The 18,615-nt window shown below is 39.6% G+C and overlaps 1 protein-coding gene across 1 annotated transcript in view; it reads left to right on the top strand.

Moving 5' to 3' along the window:
* The window catches only part of CSMD1 (CUB and Sushi multiple domains 1), a 2,081,403-nt gene that overhangs the window by 1,955,147 nt on the left and 107,641 nt on the right, over positions 1-18,615 (top strand). The window contains exon 50 of the mRNA XM_011937546.1: positions 10,246-10,431. Within this exon, the coding sequence (XP_011792936.1) occupies positions 10,246-10,431 (186 nt within the window). The remainder of the gene's footprint in view (positions 1-10,245; positions 10,432-18,615) is intronic.

The following is an 18,615-nucleotide window of genomic DNA, read 5'->3' as shown; positions in this document are numbered from 1 at the left end:
GGGTGTTCTCACGATTAAATGAGGTAATGCAATTAGAAAAACTGTTCACTATGACAGGGAATTTGTATTTGATCAATGATGTCAGATATTGTGTTGATAAAGGCGATAATGTTGAAACAGAGATTTCTCTGTAACTGTGTCCATTTGTATCTCCTGTGTATATGACTTTCTGAGTATTGGGGTCAGTGCTTTACTGTATGTGTATCTGTACTAGTTTATGTAAGCTCAAGATGTCATATGATTGAGGAGACACTGTCAACCCCTGGCCATCTGTGGATTAGGCTTCACATCTCCCAGTGTTTGCTCGAGTGCATCCTAAATTCCATTGACAGTGGTATAAGGGGATATCCAGGGTTCAGAGAAAACATTTGATGGTGAATGTCCTGAACATCATGATGAAAAGTAAAAATAATCTTTCATGTTTATTTAGTTTTTAGTTGACCTTCATTTAAAAACCTGAAGAAGGCTTTCTTTTCAATTATATCTGAAGGAAAATTATTATTTCTCATGACAGAAAAATAAATCTGACGATTTGCTATGGGCCTAATAGGGTCCAGATGTTTTGCTTTGTAAACTGTGCGTCTGCTGAAGAACCCCAGCTGAGGTGGTGTGGTGAGTTGTGTTTTATAGGTGAGGAAGCAAAGGCTTGGCTACTTTATGTACCTTGTCCAAGTCATAAACAAACAGACAAATCCCAAACTCAGACTTTGCTGTATCTAAATCTATGTCCTTTCAAGCATCCTATTCTCTTTCTATAACATATTATAGACATTAGTATAAAATAACTATACACATCTTTAGTTCCTACACATATATATTCATATGTGATCATGGTTTCACACCATTGTTCACATTCAGGTGACAAACAGGAAGCTGAAACTGACAGAAGCTTCACTGGATACCCAGATTTTCTTTGTGTTCTGAAAATATGTCTCGAAACCTCATGATGCTCAAATGGTGCTAAAATAATTTCTTAGACGTATTGCTTGAAAGGAAAGTTAATAAAGCGATCATAACCTTCAATCTTTTCTTCTTGCTGTAATTACATGATGTTCCATTTTTCGATACATTGAAAATGGTGATGACATTTTACTTACAAAGTATCGGCAACACTGATATGTTATGGTACATGGCACAGAAATTTTTGAAACATATTTTATCCCCTATTAAATATTACTTTGAAACATGAATTTTTTGATGGGAGTATCTTAGTCCGTTTTGTGTTACTATAGCAGAATACCACAGACTGGGTAATTCGTAAGGAACACAAATGTATTTCTCACTGTCTGGAGGCTGGGAAGTCCGAGATCAAGGCACCAGCAGGTTTGGCTGTCTGGGAAAGGCTGCACCCTCTGGAGAGAGGAATGCCATGTCGTCACATGGCAGAAGGCAGAAGGACAAAGTGGCATGACTCTGCTCCATAAAGCCCTTTTACAGGGACACCTAATCCGGTTCACGAGAAAAGAGCTCTCATGACCTGATCCCCTTTTAAATGCCCCATCTCTTAATACTATCATATTGAAAACTGAATTTTGGAGGAGATGCATTCAAACCATAGTGGGGCATATCACCTGTATCAAATTTGAAATACCTGATTTTTCCATAGAACAAGTTGATGGAGAATGTGAAGCGCGAATTTAACTCTCTGAAATCAAATTTCAAGTGCTTGTAAACCAACTTGCAACAGTCATGCCTGTGAGCAAGTCTAACTTCTTAGCCAAGAACGTGGTCTGTTCTAATAGTAATTTTTTATTATTTAAAAGTTGTTAATAGACAGTGGCTCATGCCTATAAACCCAGCACTTTGGGAGCCCGAGGCGGGTGGATCACTTGAGTTCAGGAGTTCAAGACCAGCCTGGCCAACATGGTGAAACTGCGTCTCTACTAGAAATACAAGTATTAGCTGAGCACGGTGGTGCACGCCTGTAATCCTAGCTACTCAGGAGCCCGAGGCAGGAGAATCTCTTGAACTCGGGAGGTGGAGGTTACAGTGAGCTGAGATGGAGCCCTGCACTCCAGCCTGGGTGACAGAGTGAGACTCTGTCTCTAAAAAAAGAAAAAAAAAAAAAAAGTTGTTAGTAATTTTTAGGACAGGCTCAATGTATAGTCTTAGCTATGTAATCACAATTTGAATAAGGCATAGAAAGAGGCAGAAGGTACTTTATTCAAGGTTGCAGTAAATGTTAGAAATACTTCATGGTCTTCACTTGCTGCCTGCCCTTCCTTCTGAGTTCCAGACCTAATATCAACTGCCTAATTGCAATACCCACTGTGCCTCACGATCCCACTGCTAAGATGAAACTCTTTTCTCCCCTGAATCTGCTTGCCCTGAAGTGAGTCCCATTTGAGAAATTAGCATCTCAGTCTATCCAACTGCTTGAATCACTTCTTTCTCTTGCTTGCACATAAAGTCCTTCCTGTGACTCCCACACCCTGTTGGTTCCAGCTACTCAGTGGGTCCAAGTCCATCCACATATTTCCCCTCCCCCAGTCCACTCTCTCTGGTGGGCTGCCCTACTTGGCTTCCTACATCAGCCCCACTGAGGACCCTCTCTCAGTTCATCTCCTGATGGCAGCCAGAGGGTTTTATCAGCTCACAAATGAGTTGGTGTCACTGCCCATCTTCAAACTCTGAAGGGTGTCCTGACGTGCTTCCTGTAAGCTGTACGCCTGTCACCTGGGCCCTGAGTCCTGTGTCCCCTCCTCTCCTCTCCAGCTTATCCCACAGCATTTTCCCTTCACAGCAGCTCACGAATACAGCCCATCTGACAATCATTTCCTGAAAACTGGTAACTGAGAGGCTGTCCTGAGGATGTTGCTTAAAAAGCATGAGTTGTTGCAGAGAGAAAATTGTGCAGGGAAGGGAGTGCAAGGGTCATCTTCTAAAGACAGAAGCCCTCCTGTTTCTGGTAAACATTTATCCTGGTTTTTAAGGGCACTTTTTTTGTTTTGTTTTGTTTTGTTTTTTGCGATGTCTGGGGTGCCTGCTGCTTATGTTACTTTTAATATTTTTCCTTATTTTTTTTTAGTTCTTAACAAGCTATTATTATGATTAGTTGTGCTAAAATATGCTTTGATGGGATGGGGAGACCTTCATTTTGCACTTGCAGCGTCTCCCATGGTCTCATCCAATAGTGCGGAGACACATGCAGGGAACAGAATTCTCACTTTAGGACAGGGTTAGCTGAAAAAAAAAAAAAAAATCACCAACACATCCTCCTTTCCCCAAACATTTCAACATGCAACATCACTCCTTCCTTTTAAAGAGAGGGCTGGCTGATGAGCAAAGTGCATTCCGAGAAGCAGCAAAGGGGTAGTAAACCCTTCAGAATGGAGCAGGAGGTGGGAGGTCCCTGAAGGGTACTTGAAGCATTTGTGTGGCTCCTGCTAGGACAGGGGACCACTCAGCAGGGAAATTCTATGGCAGGTGTTTGTAAACTGTGTGTGGGAAAAGGCTTAGCAGCCTCCCGAGGGCATTTAGGATAGTCTAAATCTTTGCTCCTCCAAGACAACGCAGCCTGTTAGAAAAGTAGAGTCTCAAATCCTCCCCTCCCCCAGATCTAGTCAATCAGGATACATGTGCCATCAGCATGGCCTGGGGGTAAGGAGCACATTAATGTTTGAGAAGCTGTGACACAAACATTCTTTCTAGAGGCCTGTTATTTATTGCATGGTAAATCTACAACTGTGTCTTTATTTTTTCCTGTCTTAGCACCTTGTATGTTGCAATAATTCGTCAGCAATTAGCTTCAAAAAGGATCATGTTTATTGAAAAATTAACCAGTGGTTTTTTTCATATATCAAGAAAGTTGGTAATGCAAGTTGTAATGATTGCAAAATATTTGTATACGTTGACTGTCTACCCACAAATAGGGTCTAATATTCTGGTTTCATGGGCCTCAGAATTTACAGATCCGTTGGGCAGCATTGATATTTATTTTTAAAGTACTAGCAATTTTAAGAAGACAGTGCACAAGGTAATATAATACAGACAACTGAAGGAAGTGCAGTTATATATTACTGTGTGAAGCAATACTTTTATTTAAGTAAATACTTGCTAAATTACAAACAGTTGCACACATTAGCAGTACCAATCAGATGAGAATAGGACGCAATAGTTGAAGCCAATTTTCTACTCTAGAGTAGGCTTAAATAGGTGCAGAATAAGAATATTTCAGGTAGACAGGAAGAACCCAGAGAAAACTAAGGCAAGAAAGTGAGAATAAGCTGGCTGGGCGGCGTGGATACTTGGCGAGGGTCTGCTGGCCAGACGGTGGGAAGTCACGGAGAGTAAAGGAAGGTTTTGGTGAGCTTTGAAGACAAAACATGTAGTTTGTGTTCAGTGTTGTGGGAAATAGGGAACCACTGTAAATTTTTAAAATGCAAATGAAATTATGAAAACTTCAGTGAAGACTAATCTGATAGATTTAAAATTGAAAACACATAATTACAATAGTCCAGGCATCTTTAGTAATGTGATGAGAAATTCTACCTGAATTCAGCAGACCCAGTTTGAGGCCTCAGCCTCTTAATGACTATTAGACTTGGGGAAAATGATATAAAAAATGTTAGCATCTGTAACTTTACCTGTAAGAACATAGAATAAGGTTTGTGTCTAATAGGCTTGTAGTGAAAAATAAGTAAAAAAGCATGATGTGAAAACGCTATGTAAACTGTAAAATCATGTATAAAATAAGATATAATTACACGTATGTACTTATATATTTCCTCAGACATATAGATAGAAGTGTGTATACATATATATACACATACACAGACATACACCTGCAAACACACGTATAGTTGATGATTCCCTTAAGTTAGTGTTTCCTAAGGTGTTTTAATGACCCTGATTTTGAATTTAATTATTTGATTATAACCTTACTAAATTATACAAACAAAAAGCTATGCATACATAGTTGTATTTGCAAGTTAAATGCATATTTAACTTATACAATTCAAGTTGACGAAAATAACCATTAGGATGATGTTTTCATGAAATTCAATTATTACTTGAAAAATTATACATGATATTCATAGGTATTTACCAAGTGTGTGTGTGTGTGCATGTAAAATGAGTCAATCTTTTCAACATTTCTTACCATATAATCATTATATGGCTCATATTTGTGGAACTTTCTGTATAGTCACTTGTTCTTCACTTGAAGCAAGCCCATGATTTCTCCATTATCTACCTCTGATATTTTTCTCTCTAGACTGCAAAAATTGACTGTTATTTCTTGGCCCAACATAATTATAAACACAAAAGCAAATGGCAGGCACTGATATTATATAGTAGAACCCATGTAGATAGTAATCTAGAATATTCTTATAATTTTGATTAACATTTATATGTATACATATATTTATAGTTATATATACATATATAATTTTAATTAAAAAATTCTTATATGCTTACTTTGGAAATACTTAAAAATCCTAACACATGTGTACACATATTTAAAGTTATATATATATATAAACATATAACTTTAATAAAAAATTCTTACATTGGAAATACTTAAAAATCCTAACACATGTGTACACATATTTAAAGTTATATATATATATAAACATATAACTTTAATAAAAAATTCTTACATTGGAAATACTTAAAAATCCTCAGAAATCCTCAGGCTGGCCGGGCATGGTGGCTCATGCCTATAATCCCAGCACTTTGGGAGGCTGAGACAGGAAGATGACTTGAGCCCAGGAGTTCAAGACAAGCCTGGGTAATGTAGTGAGACTCAGTCTCTCCAAAAAATAGGCAGGCATGGTGACCTGGGCCTGTAGTCCCCAGCTACTGGGGAGGCTGAGGTAAGGGGATGGGTTGAGCTCAGGAGGTTGAGGCTGCAGTGAACCCAGATTGTGCCACTGCACTCCAGCCTGGGTGACAGCGAGACCTTGTCTCAAAAAGAAAAAAAGAAAAAACAGAGAAACGTTTTAAGCCTGCAGAAACAAAAATAACCACTGTTTGAAGGATCTTAAATATGCAAATAATAAATCCCATGTGGGGTTCATGGTATTAAAGGTTCAGACAACACTGGACACTGGACATCTCTTCTACTTATTTCTTTTGAAACCAAACTGTTACACCTCTCATGAGATAGGAAAGTGAGGTAAGCCAGCAAAGTGAGGTAACTCTTTGCTCTCTTTAATAAATAGATGACAGAGAGTTGATCCTTGCAACTAACATTTTTATTTGCAAATAAATAAGTAAAAATTTTATGTGTGTATGTGTAATACAACACATATCCTGTATATAATATGATAAGTATTCGACTTTCTGCATATGATATTAATTTGTCATGGATTGAATGCCTATGGCATGTGGACAGAGGGCTCGCGTTTTGTAAGGATGATTTCATTGAACCCTCATGATTACTTTTTGACATAGGTCTTGATAACCTGAGCTTAAGAAGACAGTGTTCATTAAGTAATTTGGCTGCAGCCACACTGCTATTGAGAGGCGCAACAAGAACTGAGTCAGACATCTGAGTTTGAGGCCTGTGTTGATAAACAAAAGATAACTTTACAGGATCAATAAATGATTATTTGCCTAAGCTGCTGGGACGTATAATAATACCTTAGTACAATTAAAGAAAAACAACTGAGAAATTTTACTCTCTTTGGATATACCAAATGTAAGGAAATTCTCCAAAATGTGAAAGTGTCTTACACTGCCAATGCTAATTAGCATTTTTAAAAAACAAGTGATCTATGGATGCCTGTCATATAGCAATCATGCAAAATTGGGGAAATAAATGAGAGATGAATGAATACTAGACTTTAACAGGAAACTGTCTTCATCCCATGAGCCTGATTTTAGTCCATAAGGATTATGCTGCGTCTTCATTAAATCAGAAGTGTTTTGGCCGGGTGCGGTGGCTCAAACCTGTAATCCCAGCACTTTGGGAGGCCGAGATGGGCGTATCACGAGGTCAGGAGATCGAGAGCATCCTGGCTGACACGGTGAAACCCCGTCTCTACTAAAAAAAAATACAAAACCTAGCCCGGCGAGGTGGCGGGTGCCTGTAGTACCAGCTACTCGGGAGGCTGAGGCAGGAGAATGGCGTGAACCCGGGAAGCGAAGTTTGCAGTGAGCTGAGATCCGGCCACTGCACTCCAGCCTGGGTGACAGAGCCAGACTCCGTCTCAAAAAAAAAAAAAATCAGAAGTGTTATAATTCCACTTTTGACCAATTGCCAACTGTTATTTTAAATCCACCAAATAGCCTTTTGTTAAGACACTTAAGGGGCTAAACACTGTGGTTCAAAACCATAAAAAGATTCCTGGTTGTTGATCAGGCAACATAAAATGGGTTGTCTTAAGACCTCGACAAGCAGGATTCACTTCTCAAAGAAGCGTCCAGATGTAACAAGGGGCTATAAAGATTTTCTGCTTTGGTCTCCTGAGTGTGAATCATTTCATGATGGGGCTTCATCTGCGTTTGTGGAATGTCATCTTTCCCATTTAACCTGACAGAAAAATGTCATGTCGTTCTGTGCTCAGCCAGAATGACAATGTTAGGGAAGCTGAACCCTGGGCACATTCCAGCCAGCGAGTGGGAGAGAGATTAAGGCTTGTGATCAGAAACAAATGATTATCGGAGTGAAGTCTGAGAGAAGATGATGAGGAAGCTCGTTACTAGAACATCATGAGATACACACAGAAAAGAAAGGGATGGGTCTATGGGATTTACTGCATTCAGGAAATTAAGATGAACATTTTCCAGATGCCAACAGTCTTCCCATGGATCTGTTGCTTCCACAGAGCCAAAGATGATTACTTATTATTTTAAATGCTTTGCCCCAAATGATGCCTATATGTCTATGGTTTTTCATCTTCCTTTTACTGCAAATGGATTATTGTAGTATTCCATACACACGCATACACAGACACGTGTGTACACACACATGTACACACACATACACATGCATGTACACACGCGTACACACACACGCACATGTGTTTTGTTTTTGAGACAGGGCCTTGCTCTGTCACCCAGTCTGGAGTGCACTGGCACAATTTCAGCTCACTGCAACCTCTGCCTCCTGGGCTTAAGTGATCCATCCCCCTCAGCCTCCTGAGTAGCTGTGACACAGGTGTGTGCCACCACGCCTGCCTAATTTTTGTATTTTTGGTACAGACAGAGTTTCACCATGTTGCCCAGGCTAGTGTAGAACTCCTGGACTCAAGCAATCCTCCTGCCTCAACCTCCTAAAACGCTGGGATTACAGGCGTGAGCCACTGTGCCTGGCCCACATGTATTTTTGTTGGTTGCAATACCTGATCATCCATTTAAACAAGAGACATTTTAGACCTTGAAATTTCCAGGAGTTTGGATTTTATTGGGGAATACATTTTCTTTTACTTCTCTGGCAATTTCCCATTGTATTTATTTAATATATTGATAAAAAAGAAAGAACCAAAACAAAAGGAACTCCAACAATACCAGAGACAACCTGTGCTTTTGCAAAGAGAAAATAGTCTCGGTTGGGAGTCATAAGATTTACTCTCTGGCCGGAGGTTTTACTAGGCCATTGTGTCACCTTAGGTTAGTCGTTTTCTTTATATGTAGAATTAGATGTTTATATAAATTCCTTCATCCAGCCCTTCCAGCTCTATCCTGTTACACAGATACTCTCGTTAGAATCTACATGGGAAAAAGTTTGAACTGTCTAAATTTAAATCCACGGTGTGAACAATATCTTTAATACTGATTGAGTGAAAGAAGGCTCTTTATTTAGTTACCATAGAACTTTTCTTTTATGGGTGCTCCTGAAGTGGGTACATGATCGTTGAAATGTCATCCTCTGCCTGCCTGACTGTTGGTTTCATGACTGTCACGTGTAGTCATTTGAGAATTTTTTCCTTGTCTCATGGTAGATACATCTGGATCAGATATAGTAAATTTAAGAAGAAAGGGTTGGCCGGGCGCGGTGGCTCAAACCTGTAATCCCAGCACTTTGGGAGGCCGAGACAGGTGGATCACGAGGTCAGGAGATCGAGAGCAGCCTGGCTAACATGGTGAAACCCCGTCTCTACTAAAAAATACAAAAAAAAATACTAGCCAGGCGTGGTGGCAGGTGCCTGTAGTCCCAGCTACTTGGGAGGCTGAGGCAGGAGAATGGCTTGAACCTGGGAGGCGGAGCTTGCAGTGAGCTGAGATCCAGCCACTGCACTCCAGCCTGGGAGACAGAGCGAGACTCCATCTCAAAAAAAAAAAAAAGAAGAAGAAAGGGTTTACACGGAATTCTCCACAAATCTTGTTCTTTAAAAAACCTATTCTGCACACATGCCTCTTTTTTGCATGGTCTTTCCCGTGAAAGCGGTCTACATCTCCGCTAGATGCTGCCATCTGCCCTGGGAATCTTCCCTGAGTGCCTCCTCTATCCATTCCTTATGTCCTGTTTTCTTGTAACAGAAGTTCCTGGGACTTAAGGAAAATGAGTTGGGGAAGAGGAGGGGAGCAATAAAAGGGGAAGAGTTTTGAGAGCTGAGGCGGTTGATTCTTAGGAATTTCGACACCAAAGAGTCAACACTGCAATAAACATTGTGATGATAAAGATGCTACTTCATCCCTTCCCCTTTCTTTCCAATATGAGATGAAGATGAGTGTGTGACGCCCGTGCTCCCCTGGCCACACCCTCTGATAAAATATGTCAGACTGCGGTTAAGCTGCATGAGAGTGGTCAGCCTTATCTTCCAGAAAAATAATTCTGACCCATTTTCCATTGCTTTCTCATTAACCTTTAACATCCTTCATATTTTGAAAATGTGTATACTTATCCCACGCCCTAGAAATATAATTCATGCCAGGCACTGTGGCTCCTGACTGTAATCCCAGCACTTTGAGGAGCCAAGGCGGGCGGATCACTTGAGTTTGGGAGTTGGCGACCAGCCTGGCCAACATAGTGAAACCCTGTCTCTACTGAAAATACAAAAATAGCCGGCATGGTGGAGTGCACCTGCAATCTCAGCTGCTCGGGATGCTGAGGCAGGAGAATCGCTTGAACTTGAGAGGCGGAGGTTGCAGTGAGCCAAGATTGAGTCATTGCACTCCAGCCTGGGTGACAGAGCGAGACTCCATCTCCAAAAAAGAAAGAAATGTAATTCACAATTTTTATATGTATTTAAAGTGAAAAATGATAAATAGAATTAATCACAATAGCAATTCATAGTTTTAATAACTAGAAAATAGTTTCTGTAAGAATAAGCCTACATTTGTTTCATTTCTTTTCAGCTGTGTCCTGTGGAATCCCAGAATCCCCGGGAAATGGTTCGTTTACCGGGAACGAGTTCACTTTGGACAGTAAAGTGGTCTATGAATGTCACGAGGGCTTCAAGCTTGAATCCAGCCAGCAAGCCACGGCCGTGTGTCAAGAAGATGGGTTGTGGAGTAACAAGGGGAAGCTGCCCGCTTGTAAACGTAAGTGTTCTGGGGCATCTGCCCATCTGTGTGGTTTAGGTGGGAACTGAATCCTTTGGAGAGAAGTCCAGGTTCCCACATTCAGAGGTCCTCTCCCACACCTTGTGAGGATTTGGTCTCTTTCATCATAGTAACATTAAAACCAGTGTATTTCATATGAAATATTTCAGCCATCTAGAATGAGCTATGTACTCTTGAAATTAGGTGAATCCTAAATATAGACAGTATAGACACGATGCAATTTGCACATCACATCCTATTCTATGCTGCCATTTTCAGTTTGGAGGGATGAAATCTAGAGGAAATTGAGACATTAAGCCCTGCAATAACACTTTACACAAGATGTTAAAACATAATTTAACACAATCTTTCCTATTTATCTTCCATCTAATTTTAAGTTCTTTGAAGTCAAAAGCAGTGCCTAATTTATTTGTGTATCATTGTGTATCTGCATAACACATTGATGCTCAGTAAATAAAGCATTAATTTAATTTGTGAAGTGGGGTAAGTTTTCCAGAAAGCTATTTACAGTCTATAGTAATAATCTTAAAAGAGTAACAAATTGGGGTACTTTCTGAAACTCTAGTCTTACAGAATAATAGTCTATAATGCAAAGCCCACCAGAAGAAAAATTCCACTCACACACACACTCAATTTCTACAGCAAAATTTTCATTGCAGGGATATTAAAACTAGTCTCAAATTGGAAATAATATAACTTCCAGCTTTTTCTAAGTTAAAAACTATATAACATTTCTATATAGACAATGACTTTTTATGGTTCTATAATCTTTTTCGTTTAATGTATCATGTATATCTTTACACGTCAGTACATATAGAATGATCTCCTTTAAAAAAAAAAAACTTTAAGTTCTGGGATACATGTGCAGGTTTGTTACATAGGTAAATTACGTGTCACCGGGGTTTGGTGTGGAGATAATTTCCTCACCCAGGTAATAACCATAGTACCCAATAGATAGTTTTTGAATCCTTACCCTCCTCCCACCCTCCACCCTCCCATAGGCCCCAGTGTCTATTGCTGTCTTGTTTATGTCTGTGCGGACTCAATGTTTAGCTCCCACTTACAAGAGAGAAGATGTGGTATATGGTTTTCTGTTCCTGCATTCGTTCACTTGGAATAATGACCTCCAGCTCCAACCATATTGTAAAGTACATAATCTCACTATTTTTATGGCTGCATAGTATTCCATGATGTGTATGCATCACATTTTCTATATCCAGTCTACCACTGATGGGCATTTGGGTTGATTCCATATCTTCGCTATTGTGAATAGTGCTGCAATGAACATACATATGCATGTGTCTTTATAGTAGAACAATTTATATTCCTTTGGGTATATACCCAGTAATGGGATTTCTGGGTTGAATAAGTGTTCCATTTTAAGTTGTTTGAGAAATCACCAAACTGCTTTCCACGATGGCTGAACTAATTTACACTGCCACCAGCAGCAGGCAAGTATTCCCTTTTCTCCACTGCCTCACTAGTATCTATTATTTGTTGACTTATTTACAATGATATTTTTGCTCCAGTGATACTAGCAGAAGGATTCACATAGTCTTCAATAATAAAATCAGATCACTGGCTTCTTTTTGTATACAGTATTTTGGTCATGTTAAAAATGCTAAACTTACTTATATCTATATACTTAAATATAAATAGATAAACAATTATGGAAGGTGTTTGAGTTCTTCCCAACAGCTTTTATTTTTCTTCATTTCATCATTTTTATTGCATTTCCTGAGAGTCAGGTTATATTGAATCAACATTAGTAGTTCTTGGTTATTTTCCATTTAATAACGTACAATTTTATTGCAATTAATTAATAATAAGGGAAGCTAGGATAGCAAGATACATTGGTATGTTTTTTGAGTTCAGTCCTAAACAAATTTATTCTCTCAAAACAGGAACTTAATAGATGGCAATATGTATATGTTTGGGGTTGATTTTAATAAGAATGATGTCCCAGACATTTATGGGCAATGTTTCTTTTGCACACAGCCTGGAGGTCATTCATAACGATGCCTCCATTTTTAAAGTTTATATTTCCTGACAAATATTTCAAATAGCTTATCTACAAATCTCATACAAACTCTGAAAAACTGGGACACAAATGAGGTGAAAACTACTAATTGGCAGATTTGAAGTCTGAATTCTACTCCCTCTTGTTCTAAATCCTATACCCCTTTCCTAATGCCAGTGGTTCTGTGCTGGGTATGCACTGAAATCATCTAGAGAGATTTAAAGCAAATACTAATGTCCAGTTTTGACCCTCAGGGATTCTGAGTCGACTGGTCTTGGGTGGAGACCAATCACCATTTTTTTTTTTTAAGTTCTCTAGGTGTTCTGCATAAAATGTCAAGCATACACCATGTTTTAAAGGAAAACCCAATTTAAATTTCTATGCTATCTGAGAAAGACTTGCTAAATGACAAGGTCACTTTATAAAATGCAATTTTTATTTTAAGAGCTTTCGTTTCTTTGTTTGACAGACGTTGTTCTTGAGAGTAGTTTTTGGTTCACAGCAAAATTGAATGGAAGACAGAGATTTCCCACATAACACACCACCCCCGACATGTGCACAGCTCCCCCAGCTATCAACACCTCACACCAGAGTGGGGTGCGTGTTACAGCAGATGCACCTACATTGACTTACCGTCGTCACCCAGAGCCCAGCATTCACATGAGAGCTCACTTTTGGTGTTACACAGTCTGTGGGCTTGGACAGATGTGTAATGACAGGGATCCACCATGATAGTATCATACTGAGTAGTTCCCTGCTCTAAAAATCTCCTGTGCTCCACCCATTCATGTCTTCCTGCATCCAACCCCTGACACACACTGATCTTTTGTCTCCATAGTTTCACCTTTACTAGAATGTCATGCAGTGGGACTCATCTGGCACCCAGCCTTTCAGATTGGCTTCTTTCACTTAGTAATGTGCATTTACGTTTCCTCCATGAGTTTGCACGGCTGTGGTTCTCATTTCTTTTTACTACTGAACAATATTCCGTTGTCTGTATGTGCCACGGTTTATTTACCCATTTACCTACTGAGGACATCTGGATTGCTTCCACGTTTTGCAGTTATGAATAAAGCTGCTATAAACATCTGCGTGCAAGGTTTCTTTACAGACATACGTTTTTAACACATTTGAGTAAATACCGAAGGTTGAGATTGATAGAATGAATGGTCAGAGTATTTTTAATCTTGTAAGAAACCAACAGAGTGTCTTCAAAGAAGGCTGCAGCATTTTGCATTTGCACCAGCAATGAGTGAGAGTTCCTGTTGCCCCACATTGTCGCCAGCATCTGATGCTGTCAGTGTCTGGATTTTGGCCATTCTCATAGATGTGCAGTAGTGTCTCCTTATTGCTTTAATTTGCAATACTCTTGTGAGACATGATGTGGAGTATCTTTTCATATGCTCGGTTGCCATCCGTTTGTCTTTTTTCATGAGGTGTCTGTTCAGTCCTTTTGCCCATTTTTAACCAGGTTGTTAATTTCCATTTTTTAAAAGACTTCTTTATATAGTGTAGATGCCAGTTCTTTATCCCATATGTCTTTTGCAGATTCTTTTTTCCTAGTCTGTGGCTGTTCTTTTCATTTTCTTGACAGTGTCTTTTGCAGAGCTGAGGACTCTAATTTTAATGAAGTTTAACATATCAGTTCATTTTAAAATGCATCTTGCCTCTGTTTTTGTGTCTAAAATGTCATCACCAAACCCAAGGGCACCACAGTTTTCTCCTGTGTGATCTTCCAGGAGTTTATGTTTTTTCACTTTACATGTGGGTGTATGATACGTAAAGGATTAATGTTTTTGAACGGCATAAGGTCTGTGTCTGGATTGTTTTTTAGAATGTAGATACTCAGTTTTCCCAGCATCATTTGTTGAGAAGATTATCTTTACTCTGTTGGGTTGTGTTTGCTCTTCTGCTCAAGATTCGTTGACTATATTTATGTGGGTTTATTTCTGGGCTCTCTATTCTGTTCCATTGACCCATTTGTCTACTTTTTTGCCAATAACATACTATCTTCTGACATCCATTTTATTTCATTAAAACAATATGTATTGGACACCTTTTTTCCAAATTTATTTAATATATTTTAATAATTTGTAAAATGAATTAAAATAACATCTCCCAGTTTTCTACAAAATCAGTCTTGTTGATCGTGAATATTTATAGTGACCTATTTGAATTTAGGTCCATGTCCTGACTGACATGGGTACTTTCATTACCTTTAAAGCTAAATAAAAGTTGTTTTACCTGAAAATAATTCAGCTCTTTGGGTATCACAGATACATCATCTCAGTGGAATTTTATTTTAAGCAATGATGTGTTACCCTTAGATTTCTTACAGGATTTCTCACACATGTGCCTGTTACTTCACAGGTTGACAAAATGAACAAGAACCTTCCATCTATCACTGTCAAGTTGAGGTGTTTGTGAATACATCCAGAACAGAATGCCTTGGTAGCATAAACAGAAACTACTTTTTATGTCCATATGAGCCGCATTTCTGTGTTAAGGCCACACATAGCTGGGTTAAGGAACTAGACACACTCAAGTGTTTTCCTCTGCATTGCAAGCTGGTCTCTAGAATGTCCATGCAAGTAGTTTCTATCTGCCGGAAAAGGGATTGGCATTACATAACCCTGAAATAAAGAGCTGACTGTGTGACAATTATGAGGAAAAGAAACACAATGGAGGTTTTTAGTCCTTGGTTGGGAATAAAGGAAGGGAGAAGCAGAGAGTTTTGAAAAGACGGGAGCCAGCAAAGTGCCCTGGATTCCATCAGGAGAACATGCGAGACGGTGAGTCCCATGGGCACAGCGAGGCAGAGACGTGTTGATACAGAGAGGAACTGTGCACTTGCAGCCCCTCACTGAGTGTCCTGGAGCCTGGGCTCTGAATGGGACATCAGGCTTGTAATCACTGGCATGGGATTGGGAAGTGATAGCTCCTGGCCTTTCCGCCTGAAGATACGCACAGGGCGTGAAGCAAAGGGCCGGATGTAAACCGCAGAGGAAAGGAATAACTGATGTAAATGAAGGAACACGGGAATTGTCTAGGACCAGTTTCTACAGAAGAGGTGGCTGGGACCAGAGCTTGGCCTGGCAAAATAGGAGTAAAATCAGAGCAACCCTTTTTTTTTTTTGAGACGGAATCTTACACTATTGCCCGGGTTGGAGTGCAGTGGTGTGATCTCGATCTCGGCCCACTGCAACCTCTGCCTCCTGGGTTCAAGCGATTCTCCTGCCTCAGCCTTCTGACTAGCTGGGATTACAGGCACCTGCCACCACGCCCAGCTAATTTTTGTATTTTTAGAAGAGACTAGGTTTCACCATGTTGGCCAGGCTGGTCTCAAACTCCTGACCTCGTGATTCGCCCGCCTTGGCCGCCCAAAGTGTTGGGATTACAGGCGTCAGCCACTGCGCCCGACCCAGAGCGGCTCTTTGAAGAGTCACTCTAGACATTTGTCTAAGCTACGTGACTCAATTAGAATAGCAGTCGTAGGAAGAAGATATTATGTTCCTTATCTTACTGGTTTAATACAAAGAAAATAACTGAGATATCAAAGTATTTGCCATATATGAGCACACAGATGTAGCTGGGCATCACACAAACCTCTAGGGTAGTGTTGGAAGTCTTCAGCTGCTGTGGGGAAGGCTGCCTGGAAGTGATTTGATTAGACACAGGTGCTTTGGGCATCATGAAAATGCAGCAATTGTGTAATGCTGCCAAGGCCTGCCTGCGGGTACACTGTACCGTGGTGGAGGGGGAGTTCAAGGCTCTGTCCAGTCCAGCAGCCTGTACATAGAGATAGTTCAATATTCACCTGATTTCATGATCCATGGGGGCGAGGGTCAGGAGACATGATTTGAGGGCTCTGTTAACTCTGAAATGTCCAGGGAGGGGAATGAAAAGAAGCAGAGGTGAAGAAGGTGGTCAGAAGCCTGATTTGGAGCCTTAGGACCTTCCCAGCTACACAACGTAGGGTGGAAGGAACCGGAGGAGGCATACAGGTATCTCCTTTAACCCTCAGCTCCTTTCTTGCTCTCACACTCATTCCCTCACCAATCCCTGCCTCTGAAACACATCCATTCACATGGCTTCACTTCTGCACCACCCAGGTCACCACCTGAGCTCCTGAAACTGCCGCTGTCTCACTCCGCTTCCCTCTTATCTCCAAACAACAGCCAGACTGACCTTGTGAGCACAGCAATCAAAACAGGACACTCCTCTGCAGAACACCTCCTGAGAGTTCCATGGCGGTTAGAAGAAAGTTCACAAACTCTCTCTTTATTTTGAGCTCCCTTCTCCAAAAGTAAAAGAAAAAGTCAGCTATGATGAAAAGATAGACTTGGAGCCCCAGCCACGTCCTGTGTGAGTCCCTGTGTGCATATTTGAGGCCACACACCATCTTGGTAATGACTAGCTTAAAACTAATCCTGTACCCACTACTGTCTTCCACTCTTGGTTCCAATAGCTTTACACAGGTTAATTTGCTTAATTATTGTGAGGTATGTACTTTCATTATCACCGTATCTTATAGAGGAGAACCAGAAGAAGCATGAGTTGAGTAATTTGGTGAAGGTCATAGATACAGGAAGCATCCAAGTCCAGATTTGGGTCCAGAAAATCTGAGAAGAGAACCTTTCTTCCTGATTTCTAGGATGTATTGCTTCTAGGAACACATTAGCTCTCATAATTTTTCAGTCTGATGCATTATAAACTGAGAACGCAAGCAGGAAACAGGTGCCACTTCAGCACTGCATGTGGTTTTTTCTGACAAGTGTTAAGTGGGTGATGGGTCACCATATTCACTTGAGGATAGGTAATAGACCGGTGGCTTTAAGGACAAGGCCTAACTTTCTCTAAAATCTTCTGGAAAAATCAGGAATGAGGTATCTCTTGCAGTTCACAGGTAAATGCTATATCAATTAATAGAGCTGTTTTGTGCCTGTGTAAAACATATGACAGGGCTTAAGCGAGCTTCAATTATACCCACATTTTATTTTTTTGTTTTAAAATGCATATCTAGATGTACAATTGCTTTAAAGCTATAATGACAAAAATTAACAAAATTACTTCTCATTGTAAAGAAGTTATAGTAGGTTCCATTAAATGGTCGTTAAACAGCAAAAAGTCCATTTGCGTTGTGAATACTCTTTTGATACCAACTACGATGTGTTCAGTAACATGAGGAAATAAATGTAACATTTATAATAAAATGGAAAATCCATATTAACATTTTCTAAGCATCATCTGAAACTTTCAAGTAAGCATTTTTCTCCCATTGTTCATTAAGGTTTATAAAAAAGAGATGTGAATATTTTGTTAAAATGCCTTAGTATCCAAGGGCTGAAAAACCAATTTAATTTTTATTTGGGGAGTGTTTTTCTTCACTTAATTTAAATGGAAGAAATCAGGCAGAGTAAGCATAAAACTTTACCTCTTAGTCAGAAAAATTTGGTTACCATGTCGAAGTATATATTTCCCCAAGCCTCATTCTTTTGTATGCTATGTTGGGATGAAACAATTTTTAAGTTTCTTTAACAATTGCAATAATATGTAGATCTGTACACTGAATCTCAAGAGATAAATACTTTAGCTTTGATAAATAGTAAATGCAAATGGTAAATAAAATTAGTTCATTTCACCCTCAGGTTTAGTAAGACGAAGGTTGTAATGAAGAATTATGTTTCCATTTGCATTCTTCTTGCAATGGTACAAATCTCCAAGGTAGATGTTTCAGCCCCCCGCATCTTTTTTTTTTTTTTTCATTTCAGTTATTTACTGAGACTGGATTTGGACCACTGAAGACATGATTCATGCTAGTGACATGATAAAACAAGTGAGGGCTGTTGGTATTAATGGACTGGGTTTAATAGTTTGACAAAATGTTGAATAGATGTGTATCATGTACTGTGTATTTAGGAGGAAACAAAGCCATTAAGCTAACCTTCCAATGAAAAACTGCGTTGTTTTTCTCTGGTGTCAGTGAGCAAAGTCACTACAGGATTAAAATCTCTTTTCTAGAACAACGTAAAGAACAATGTATACATATCTTAAATTTGGTAGGTCACACAAGGTAGAATGCAATCATCTTTTGATGCAACAAGAAAATAATATTATAAATAATAAAAATTAATATTTTTATT

Source organism: Colobus angolensis, unplaced genomic scaffold (assembly GCF_000951035.1).
Source record: "Colobus angolensis palliatus isolate OR3802 unplaced genomic scaffold, Cang.pa_1.0 Scaffold165, whole genome shotgun sequence".
Lineage (NCBI taxonomy): Eukaryota > Metazoa > Chordata > Mammalia > Primates > Cercopithecidae > Colobus > Colobus angolensis.
Note: the sequence above shows the minus strand (reverse complement) of the source record. Positions and strands in the feature narration are given on the sequence as shown.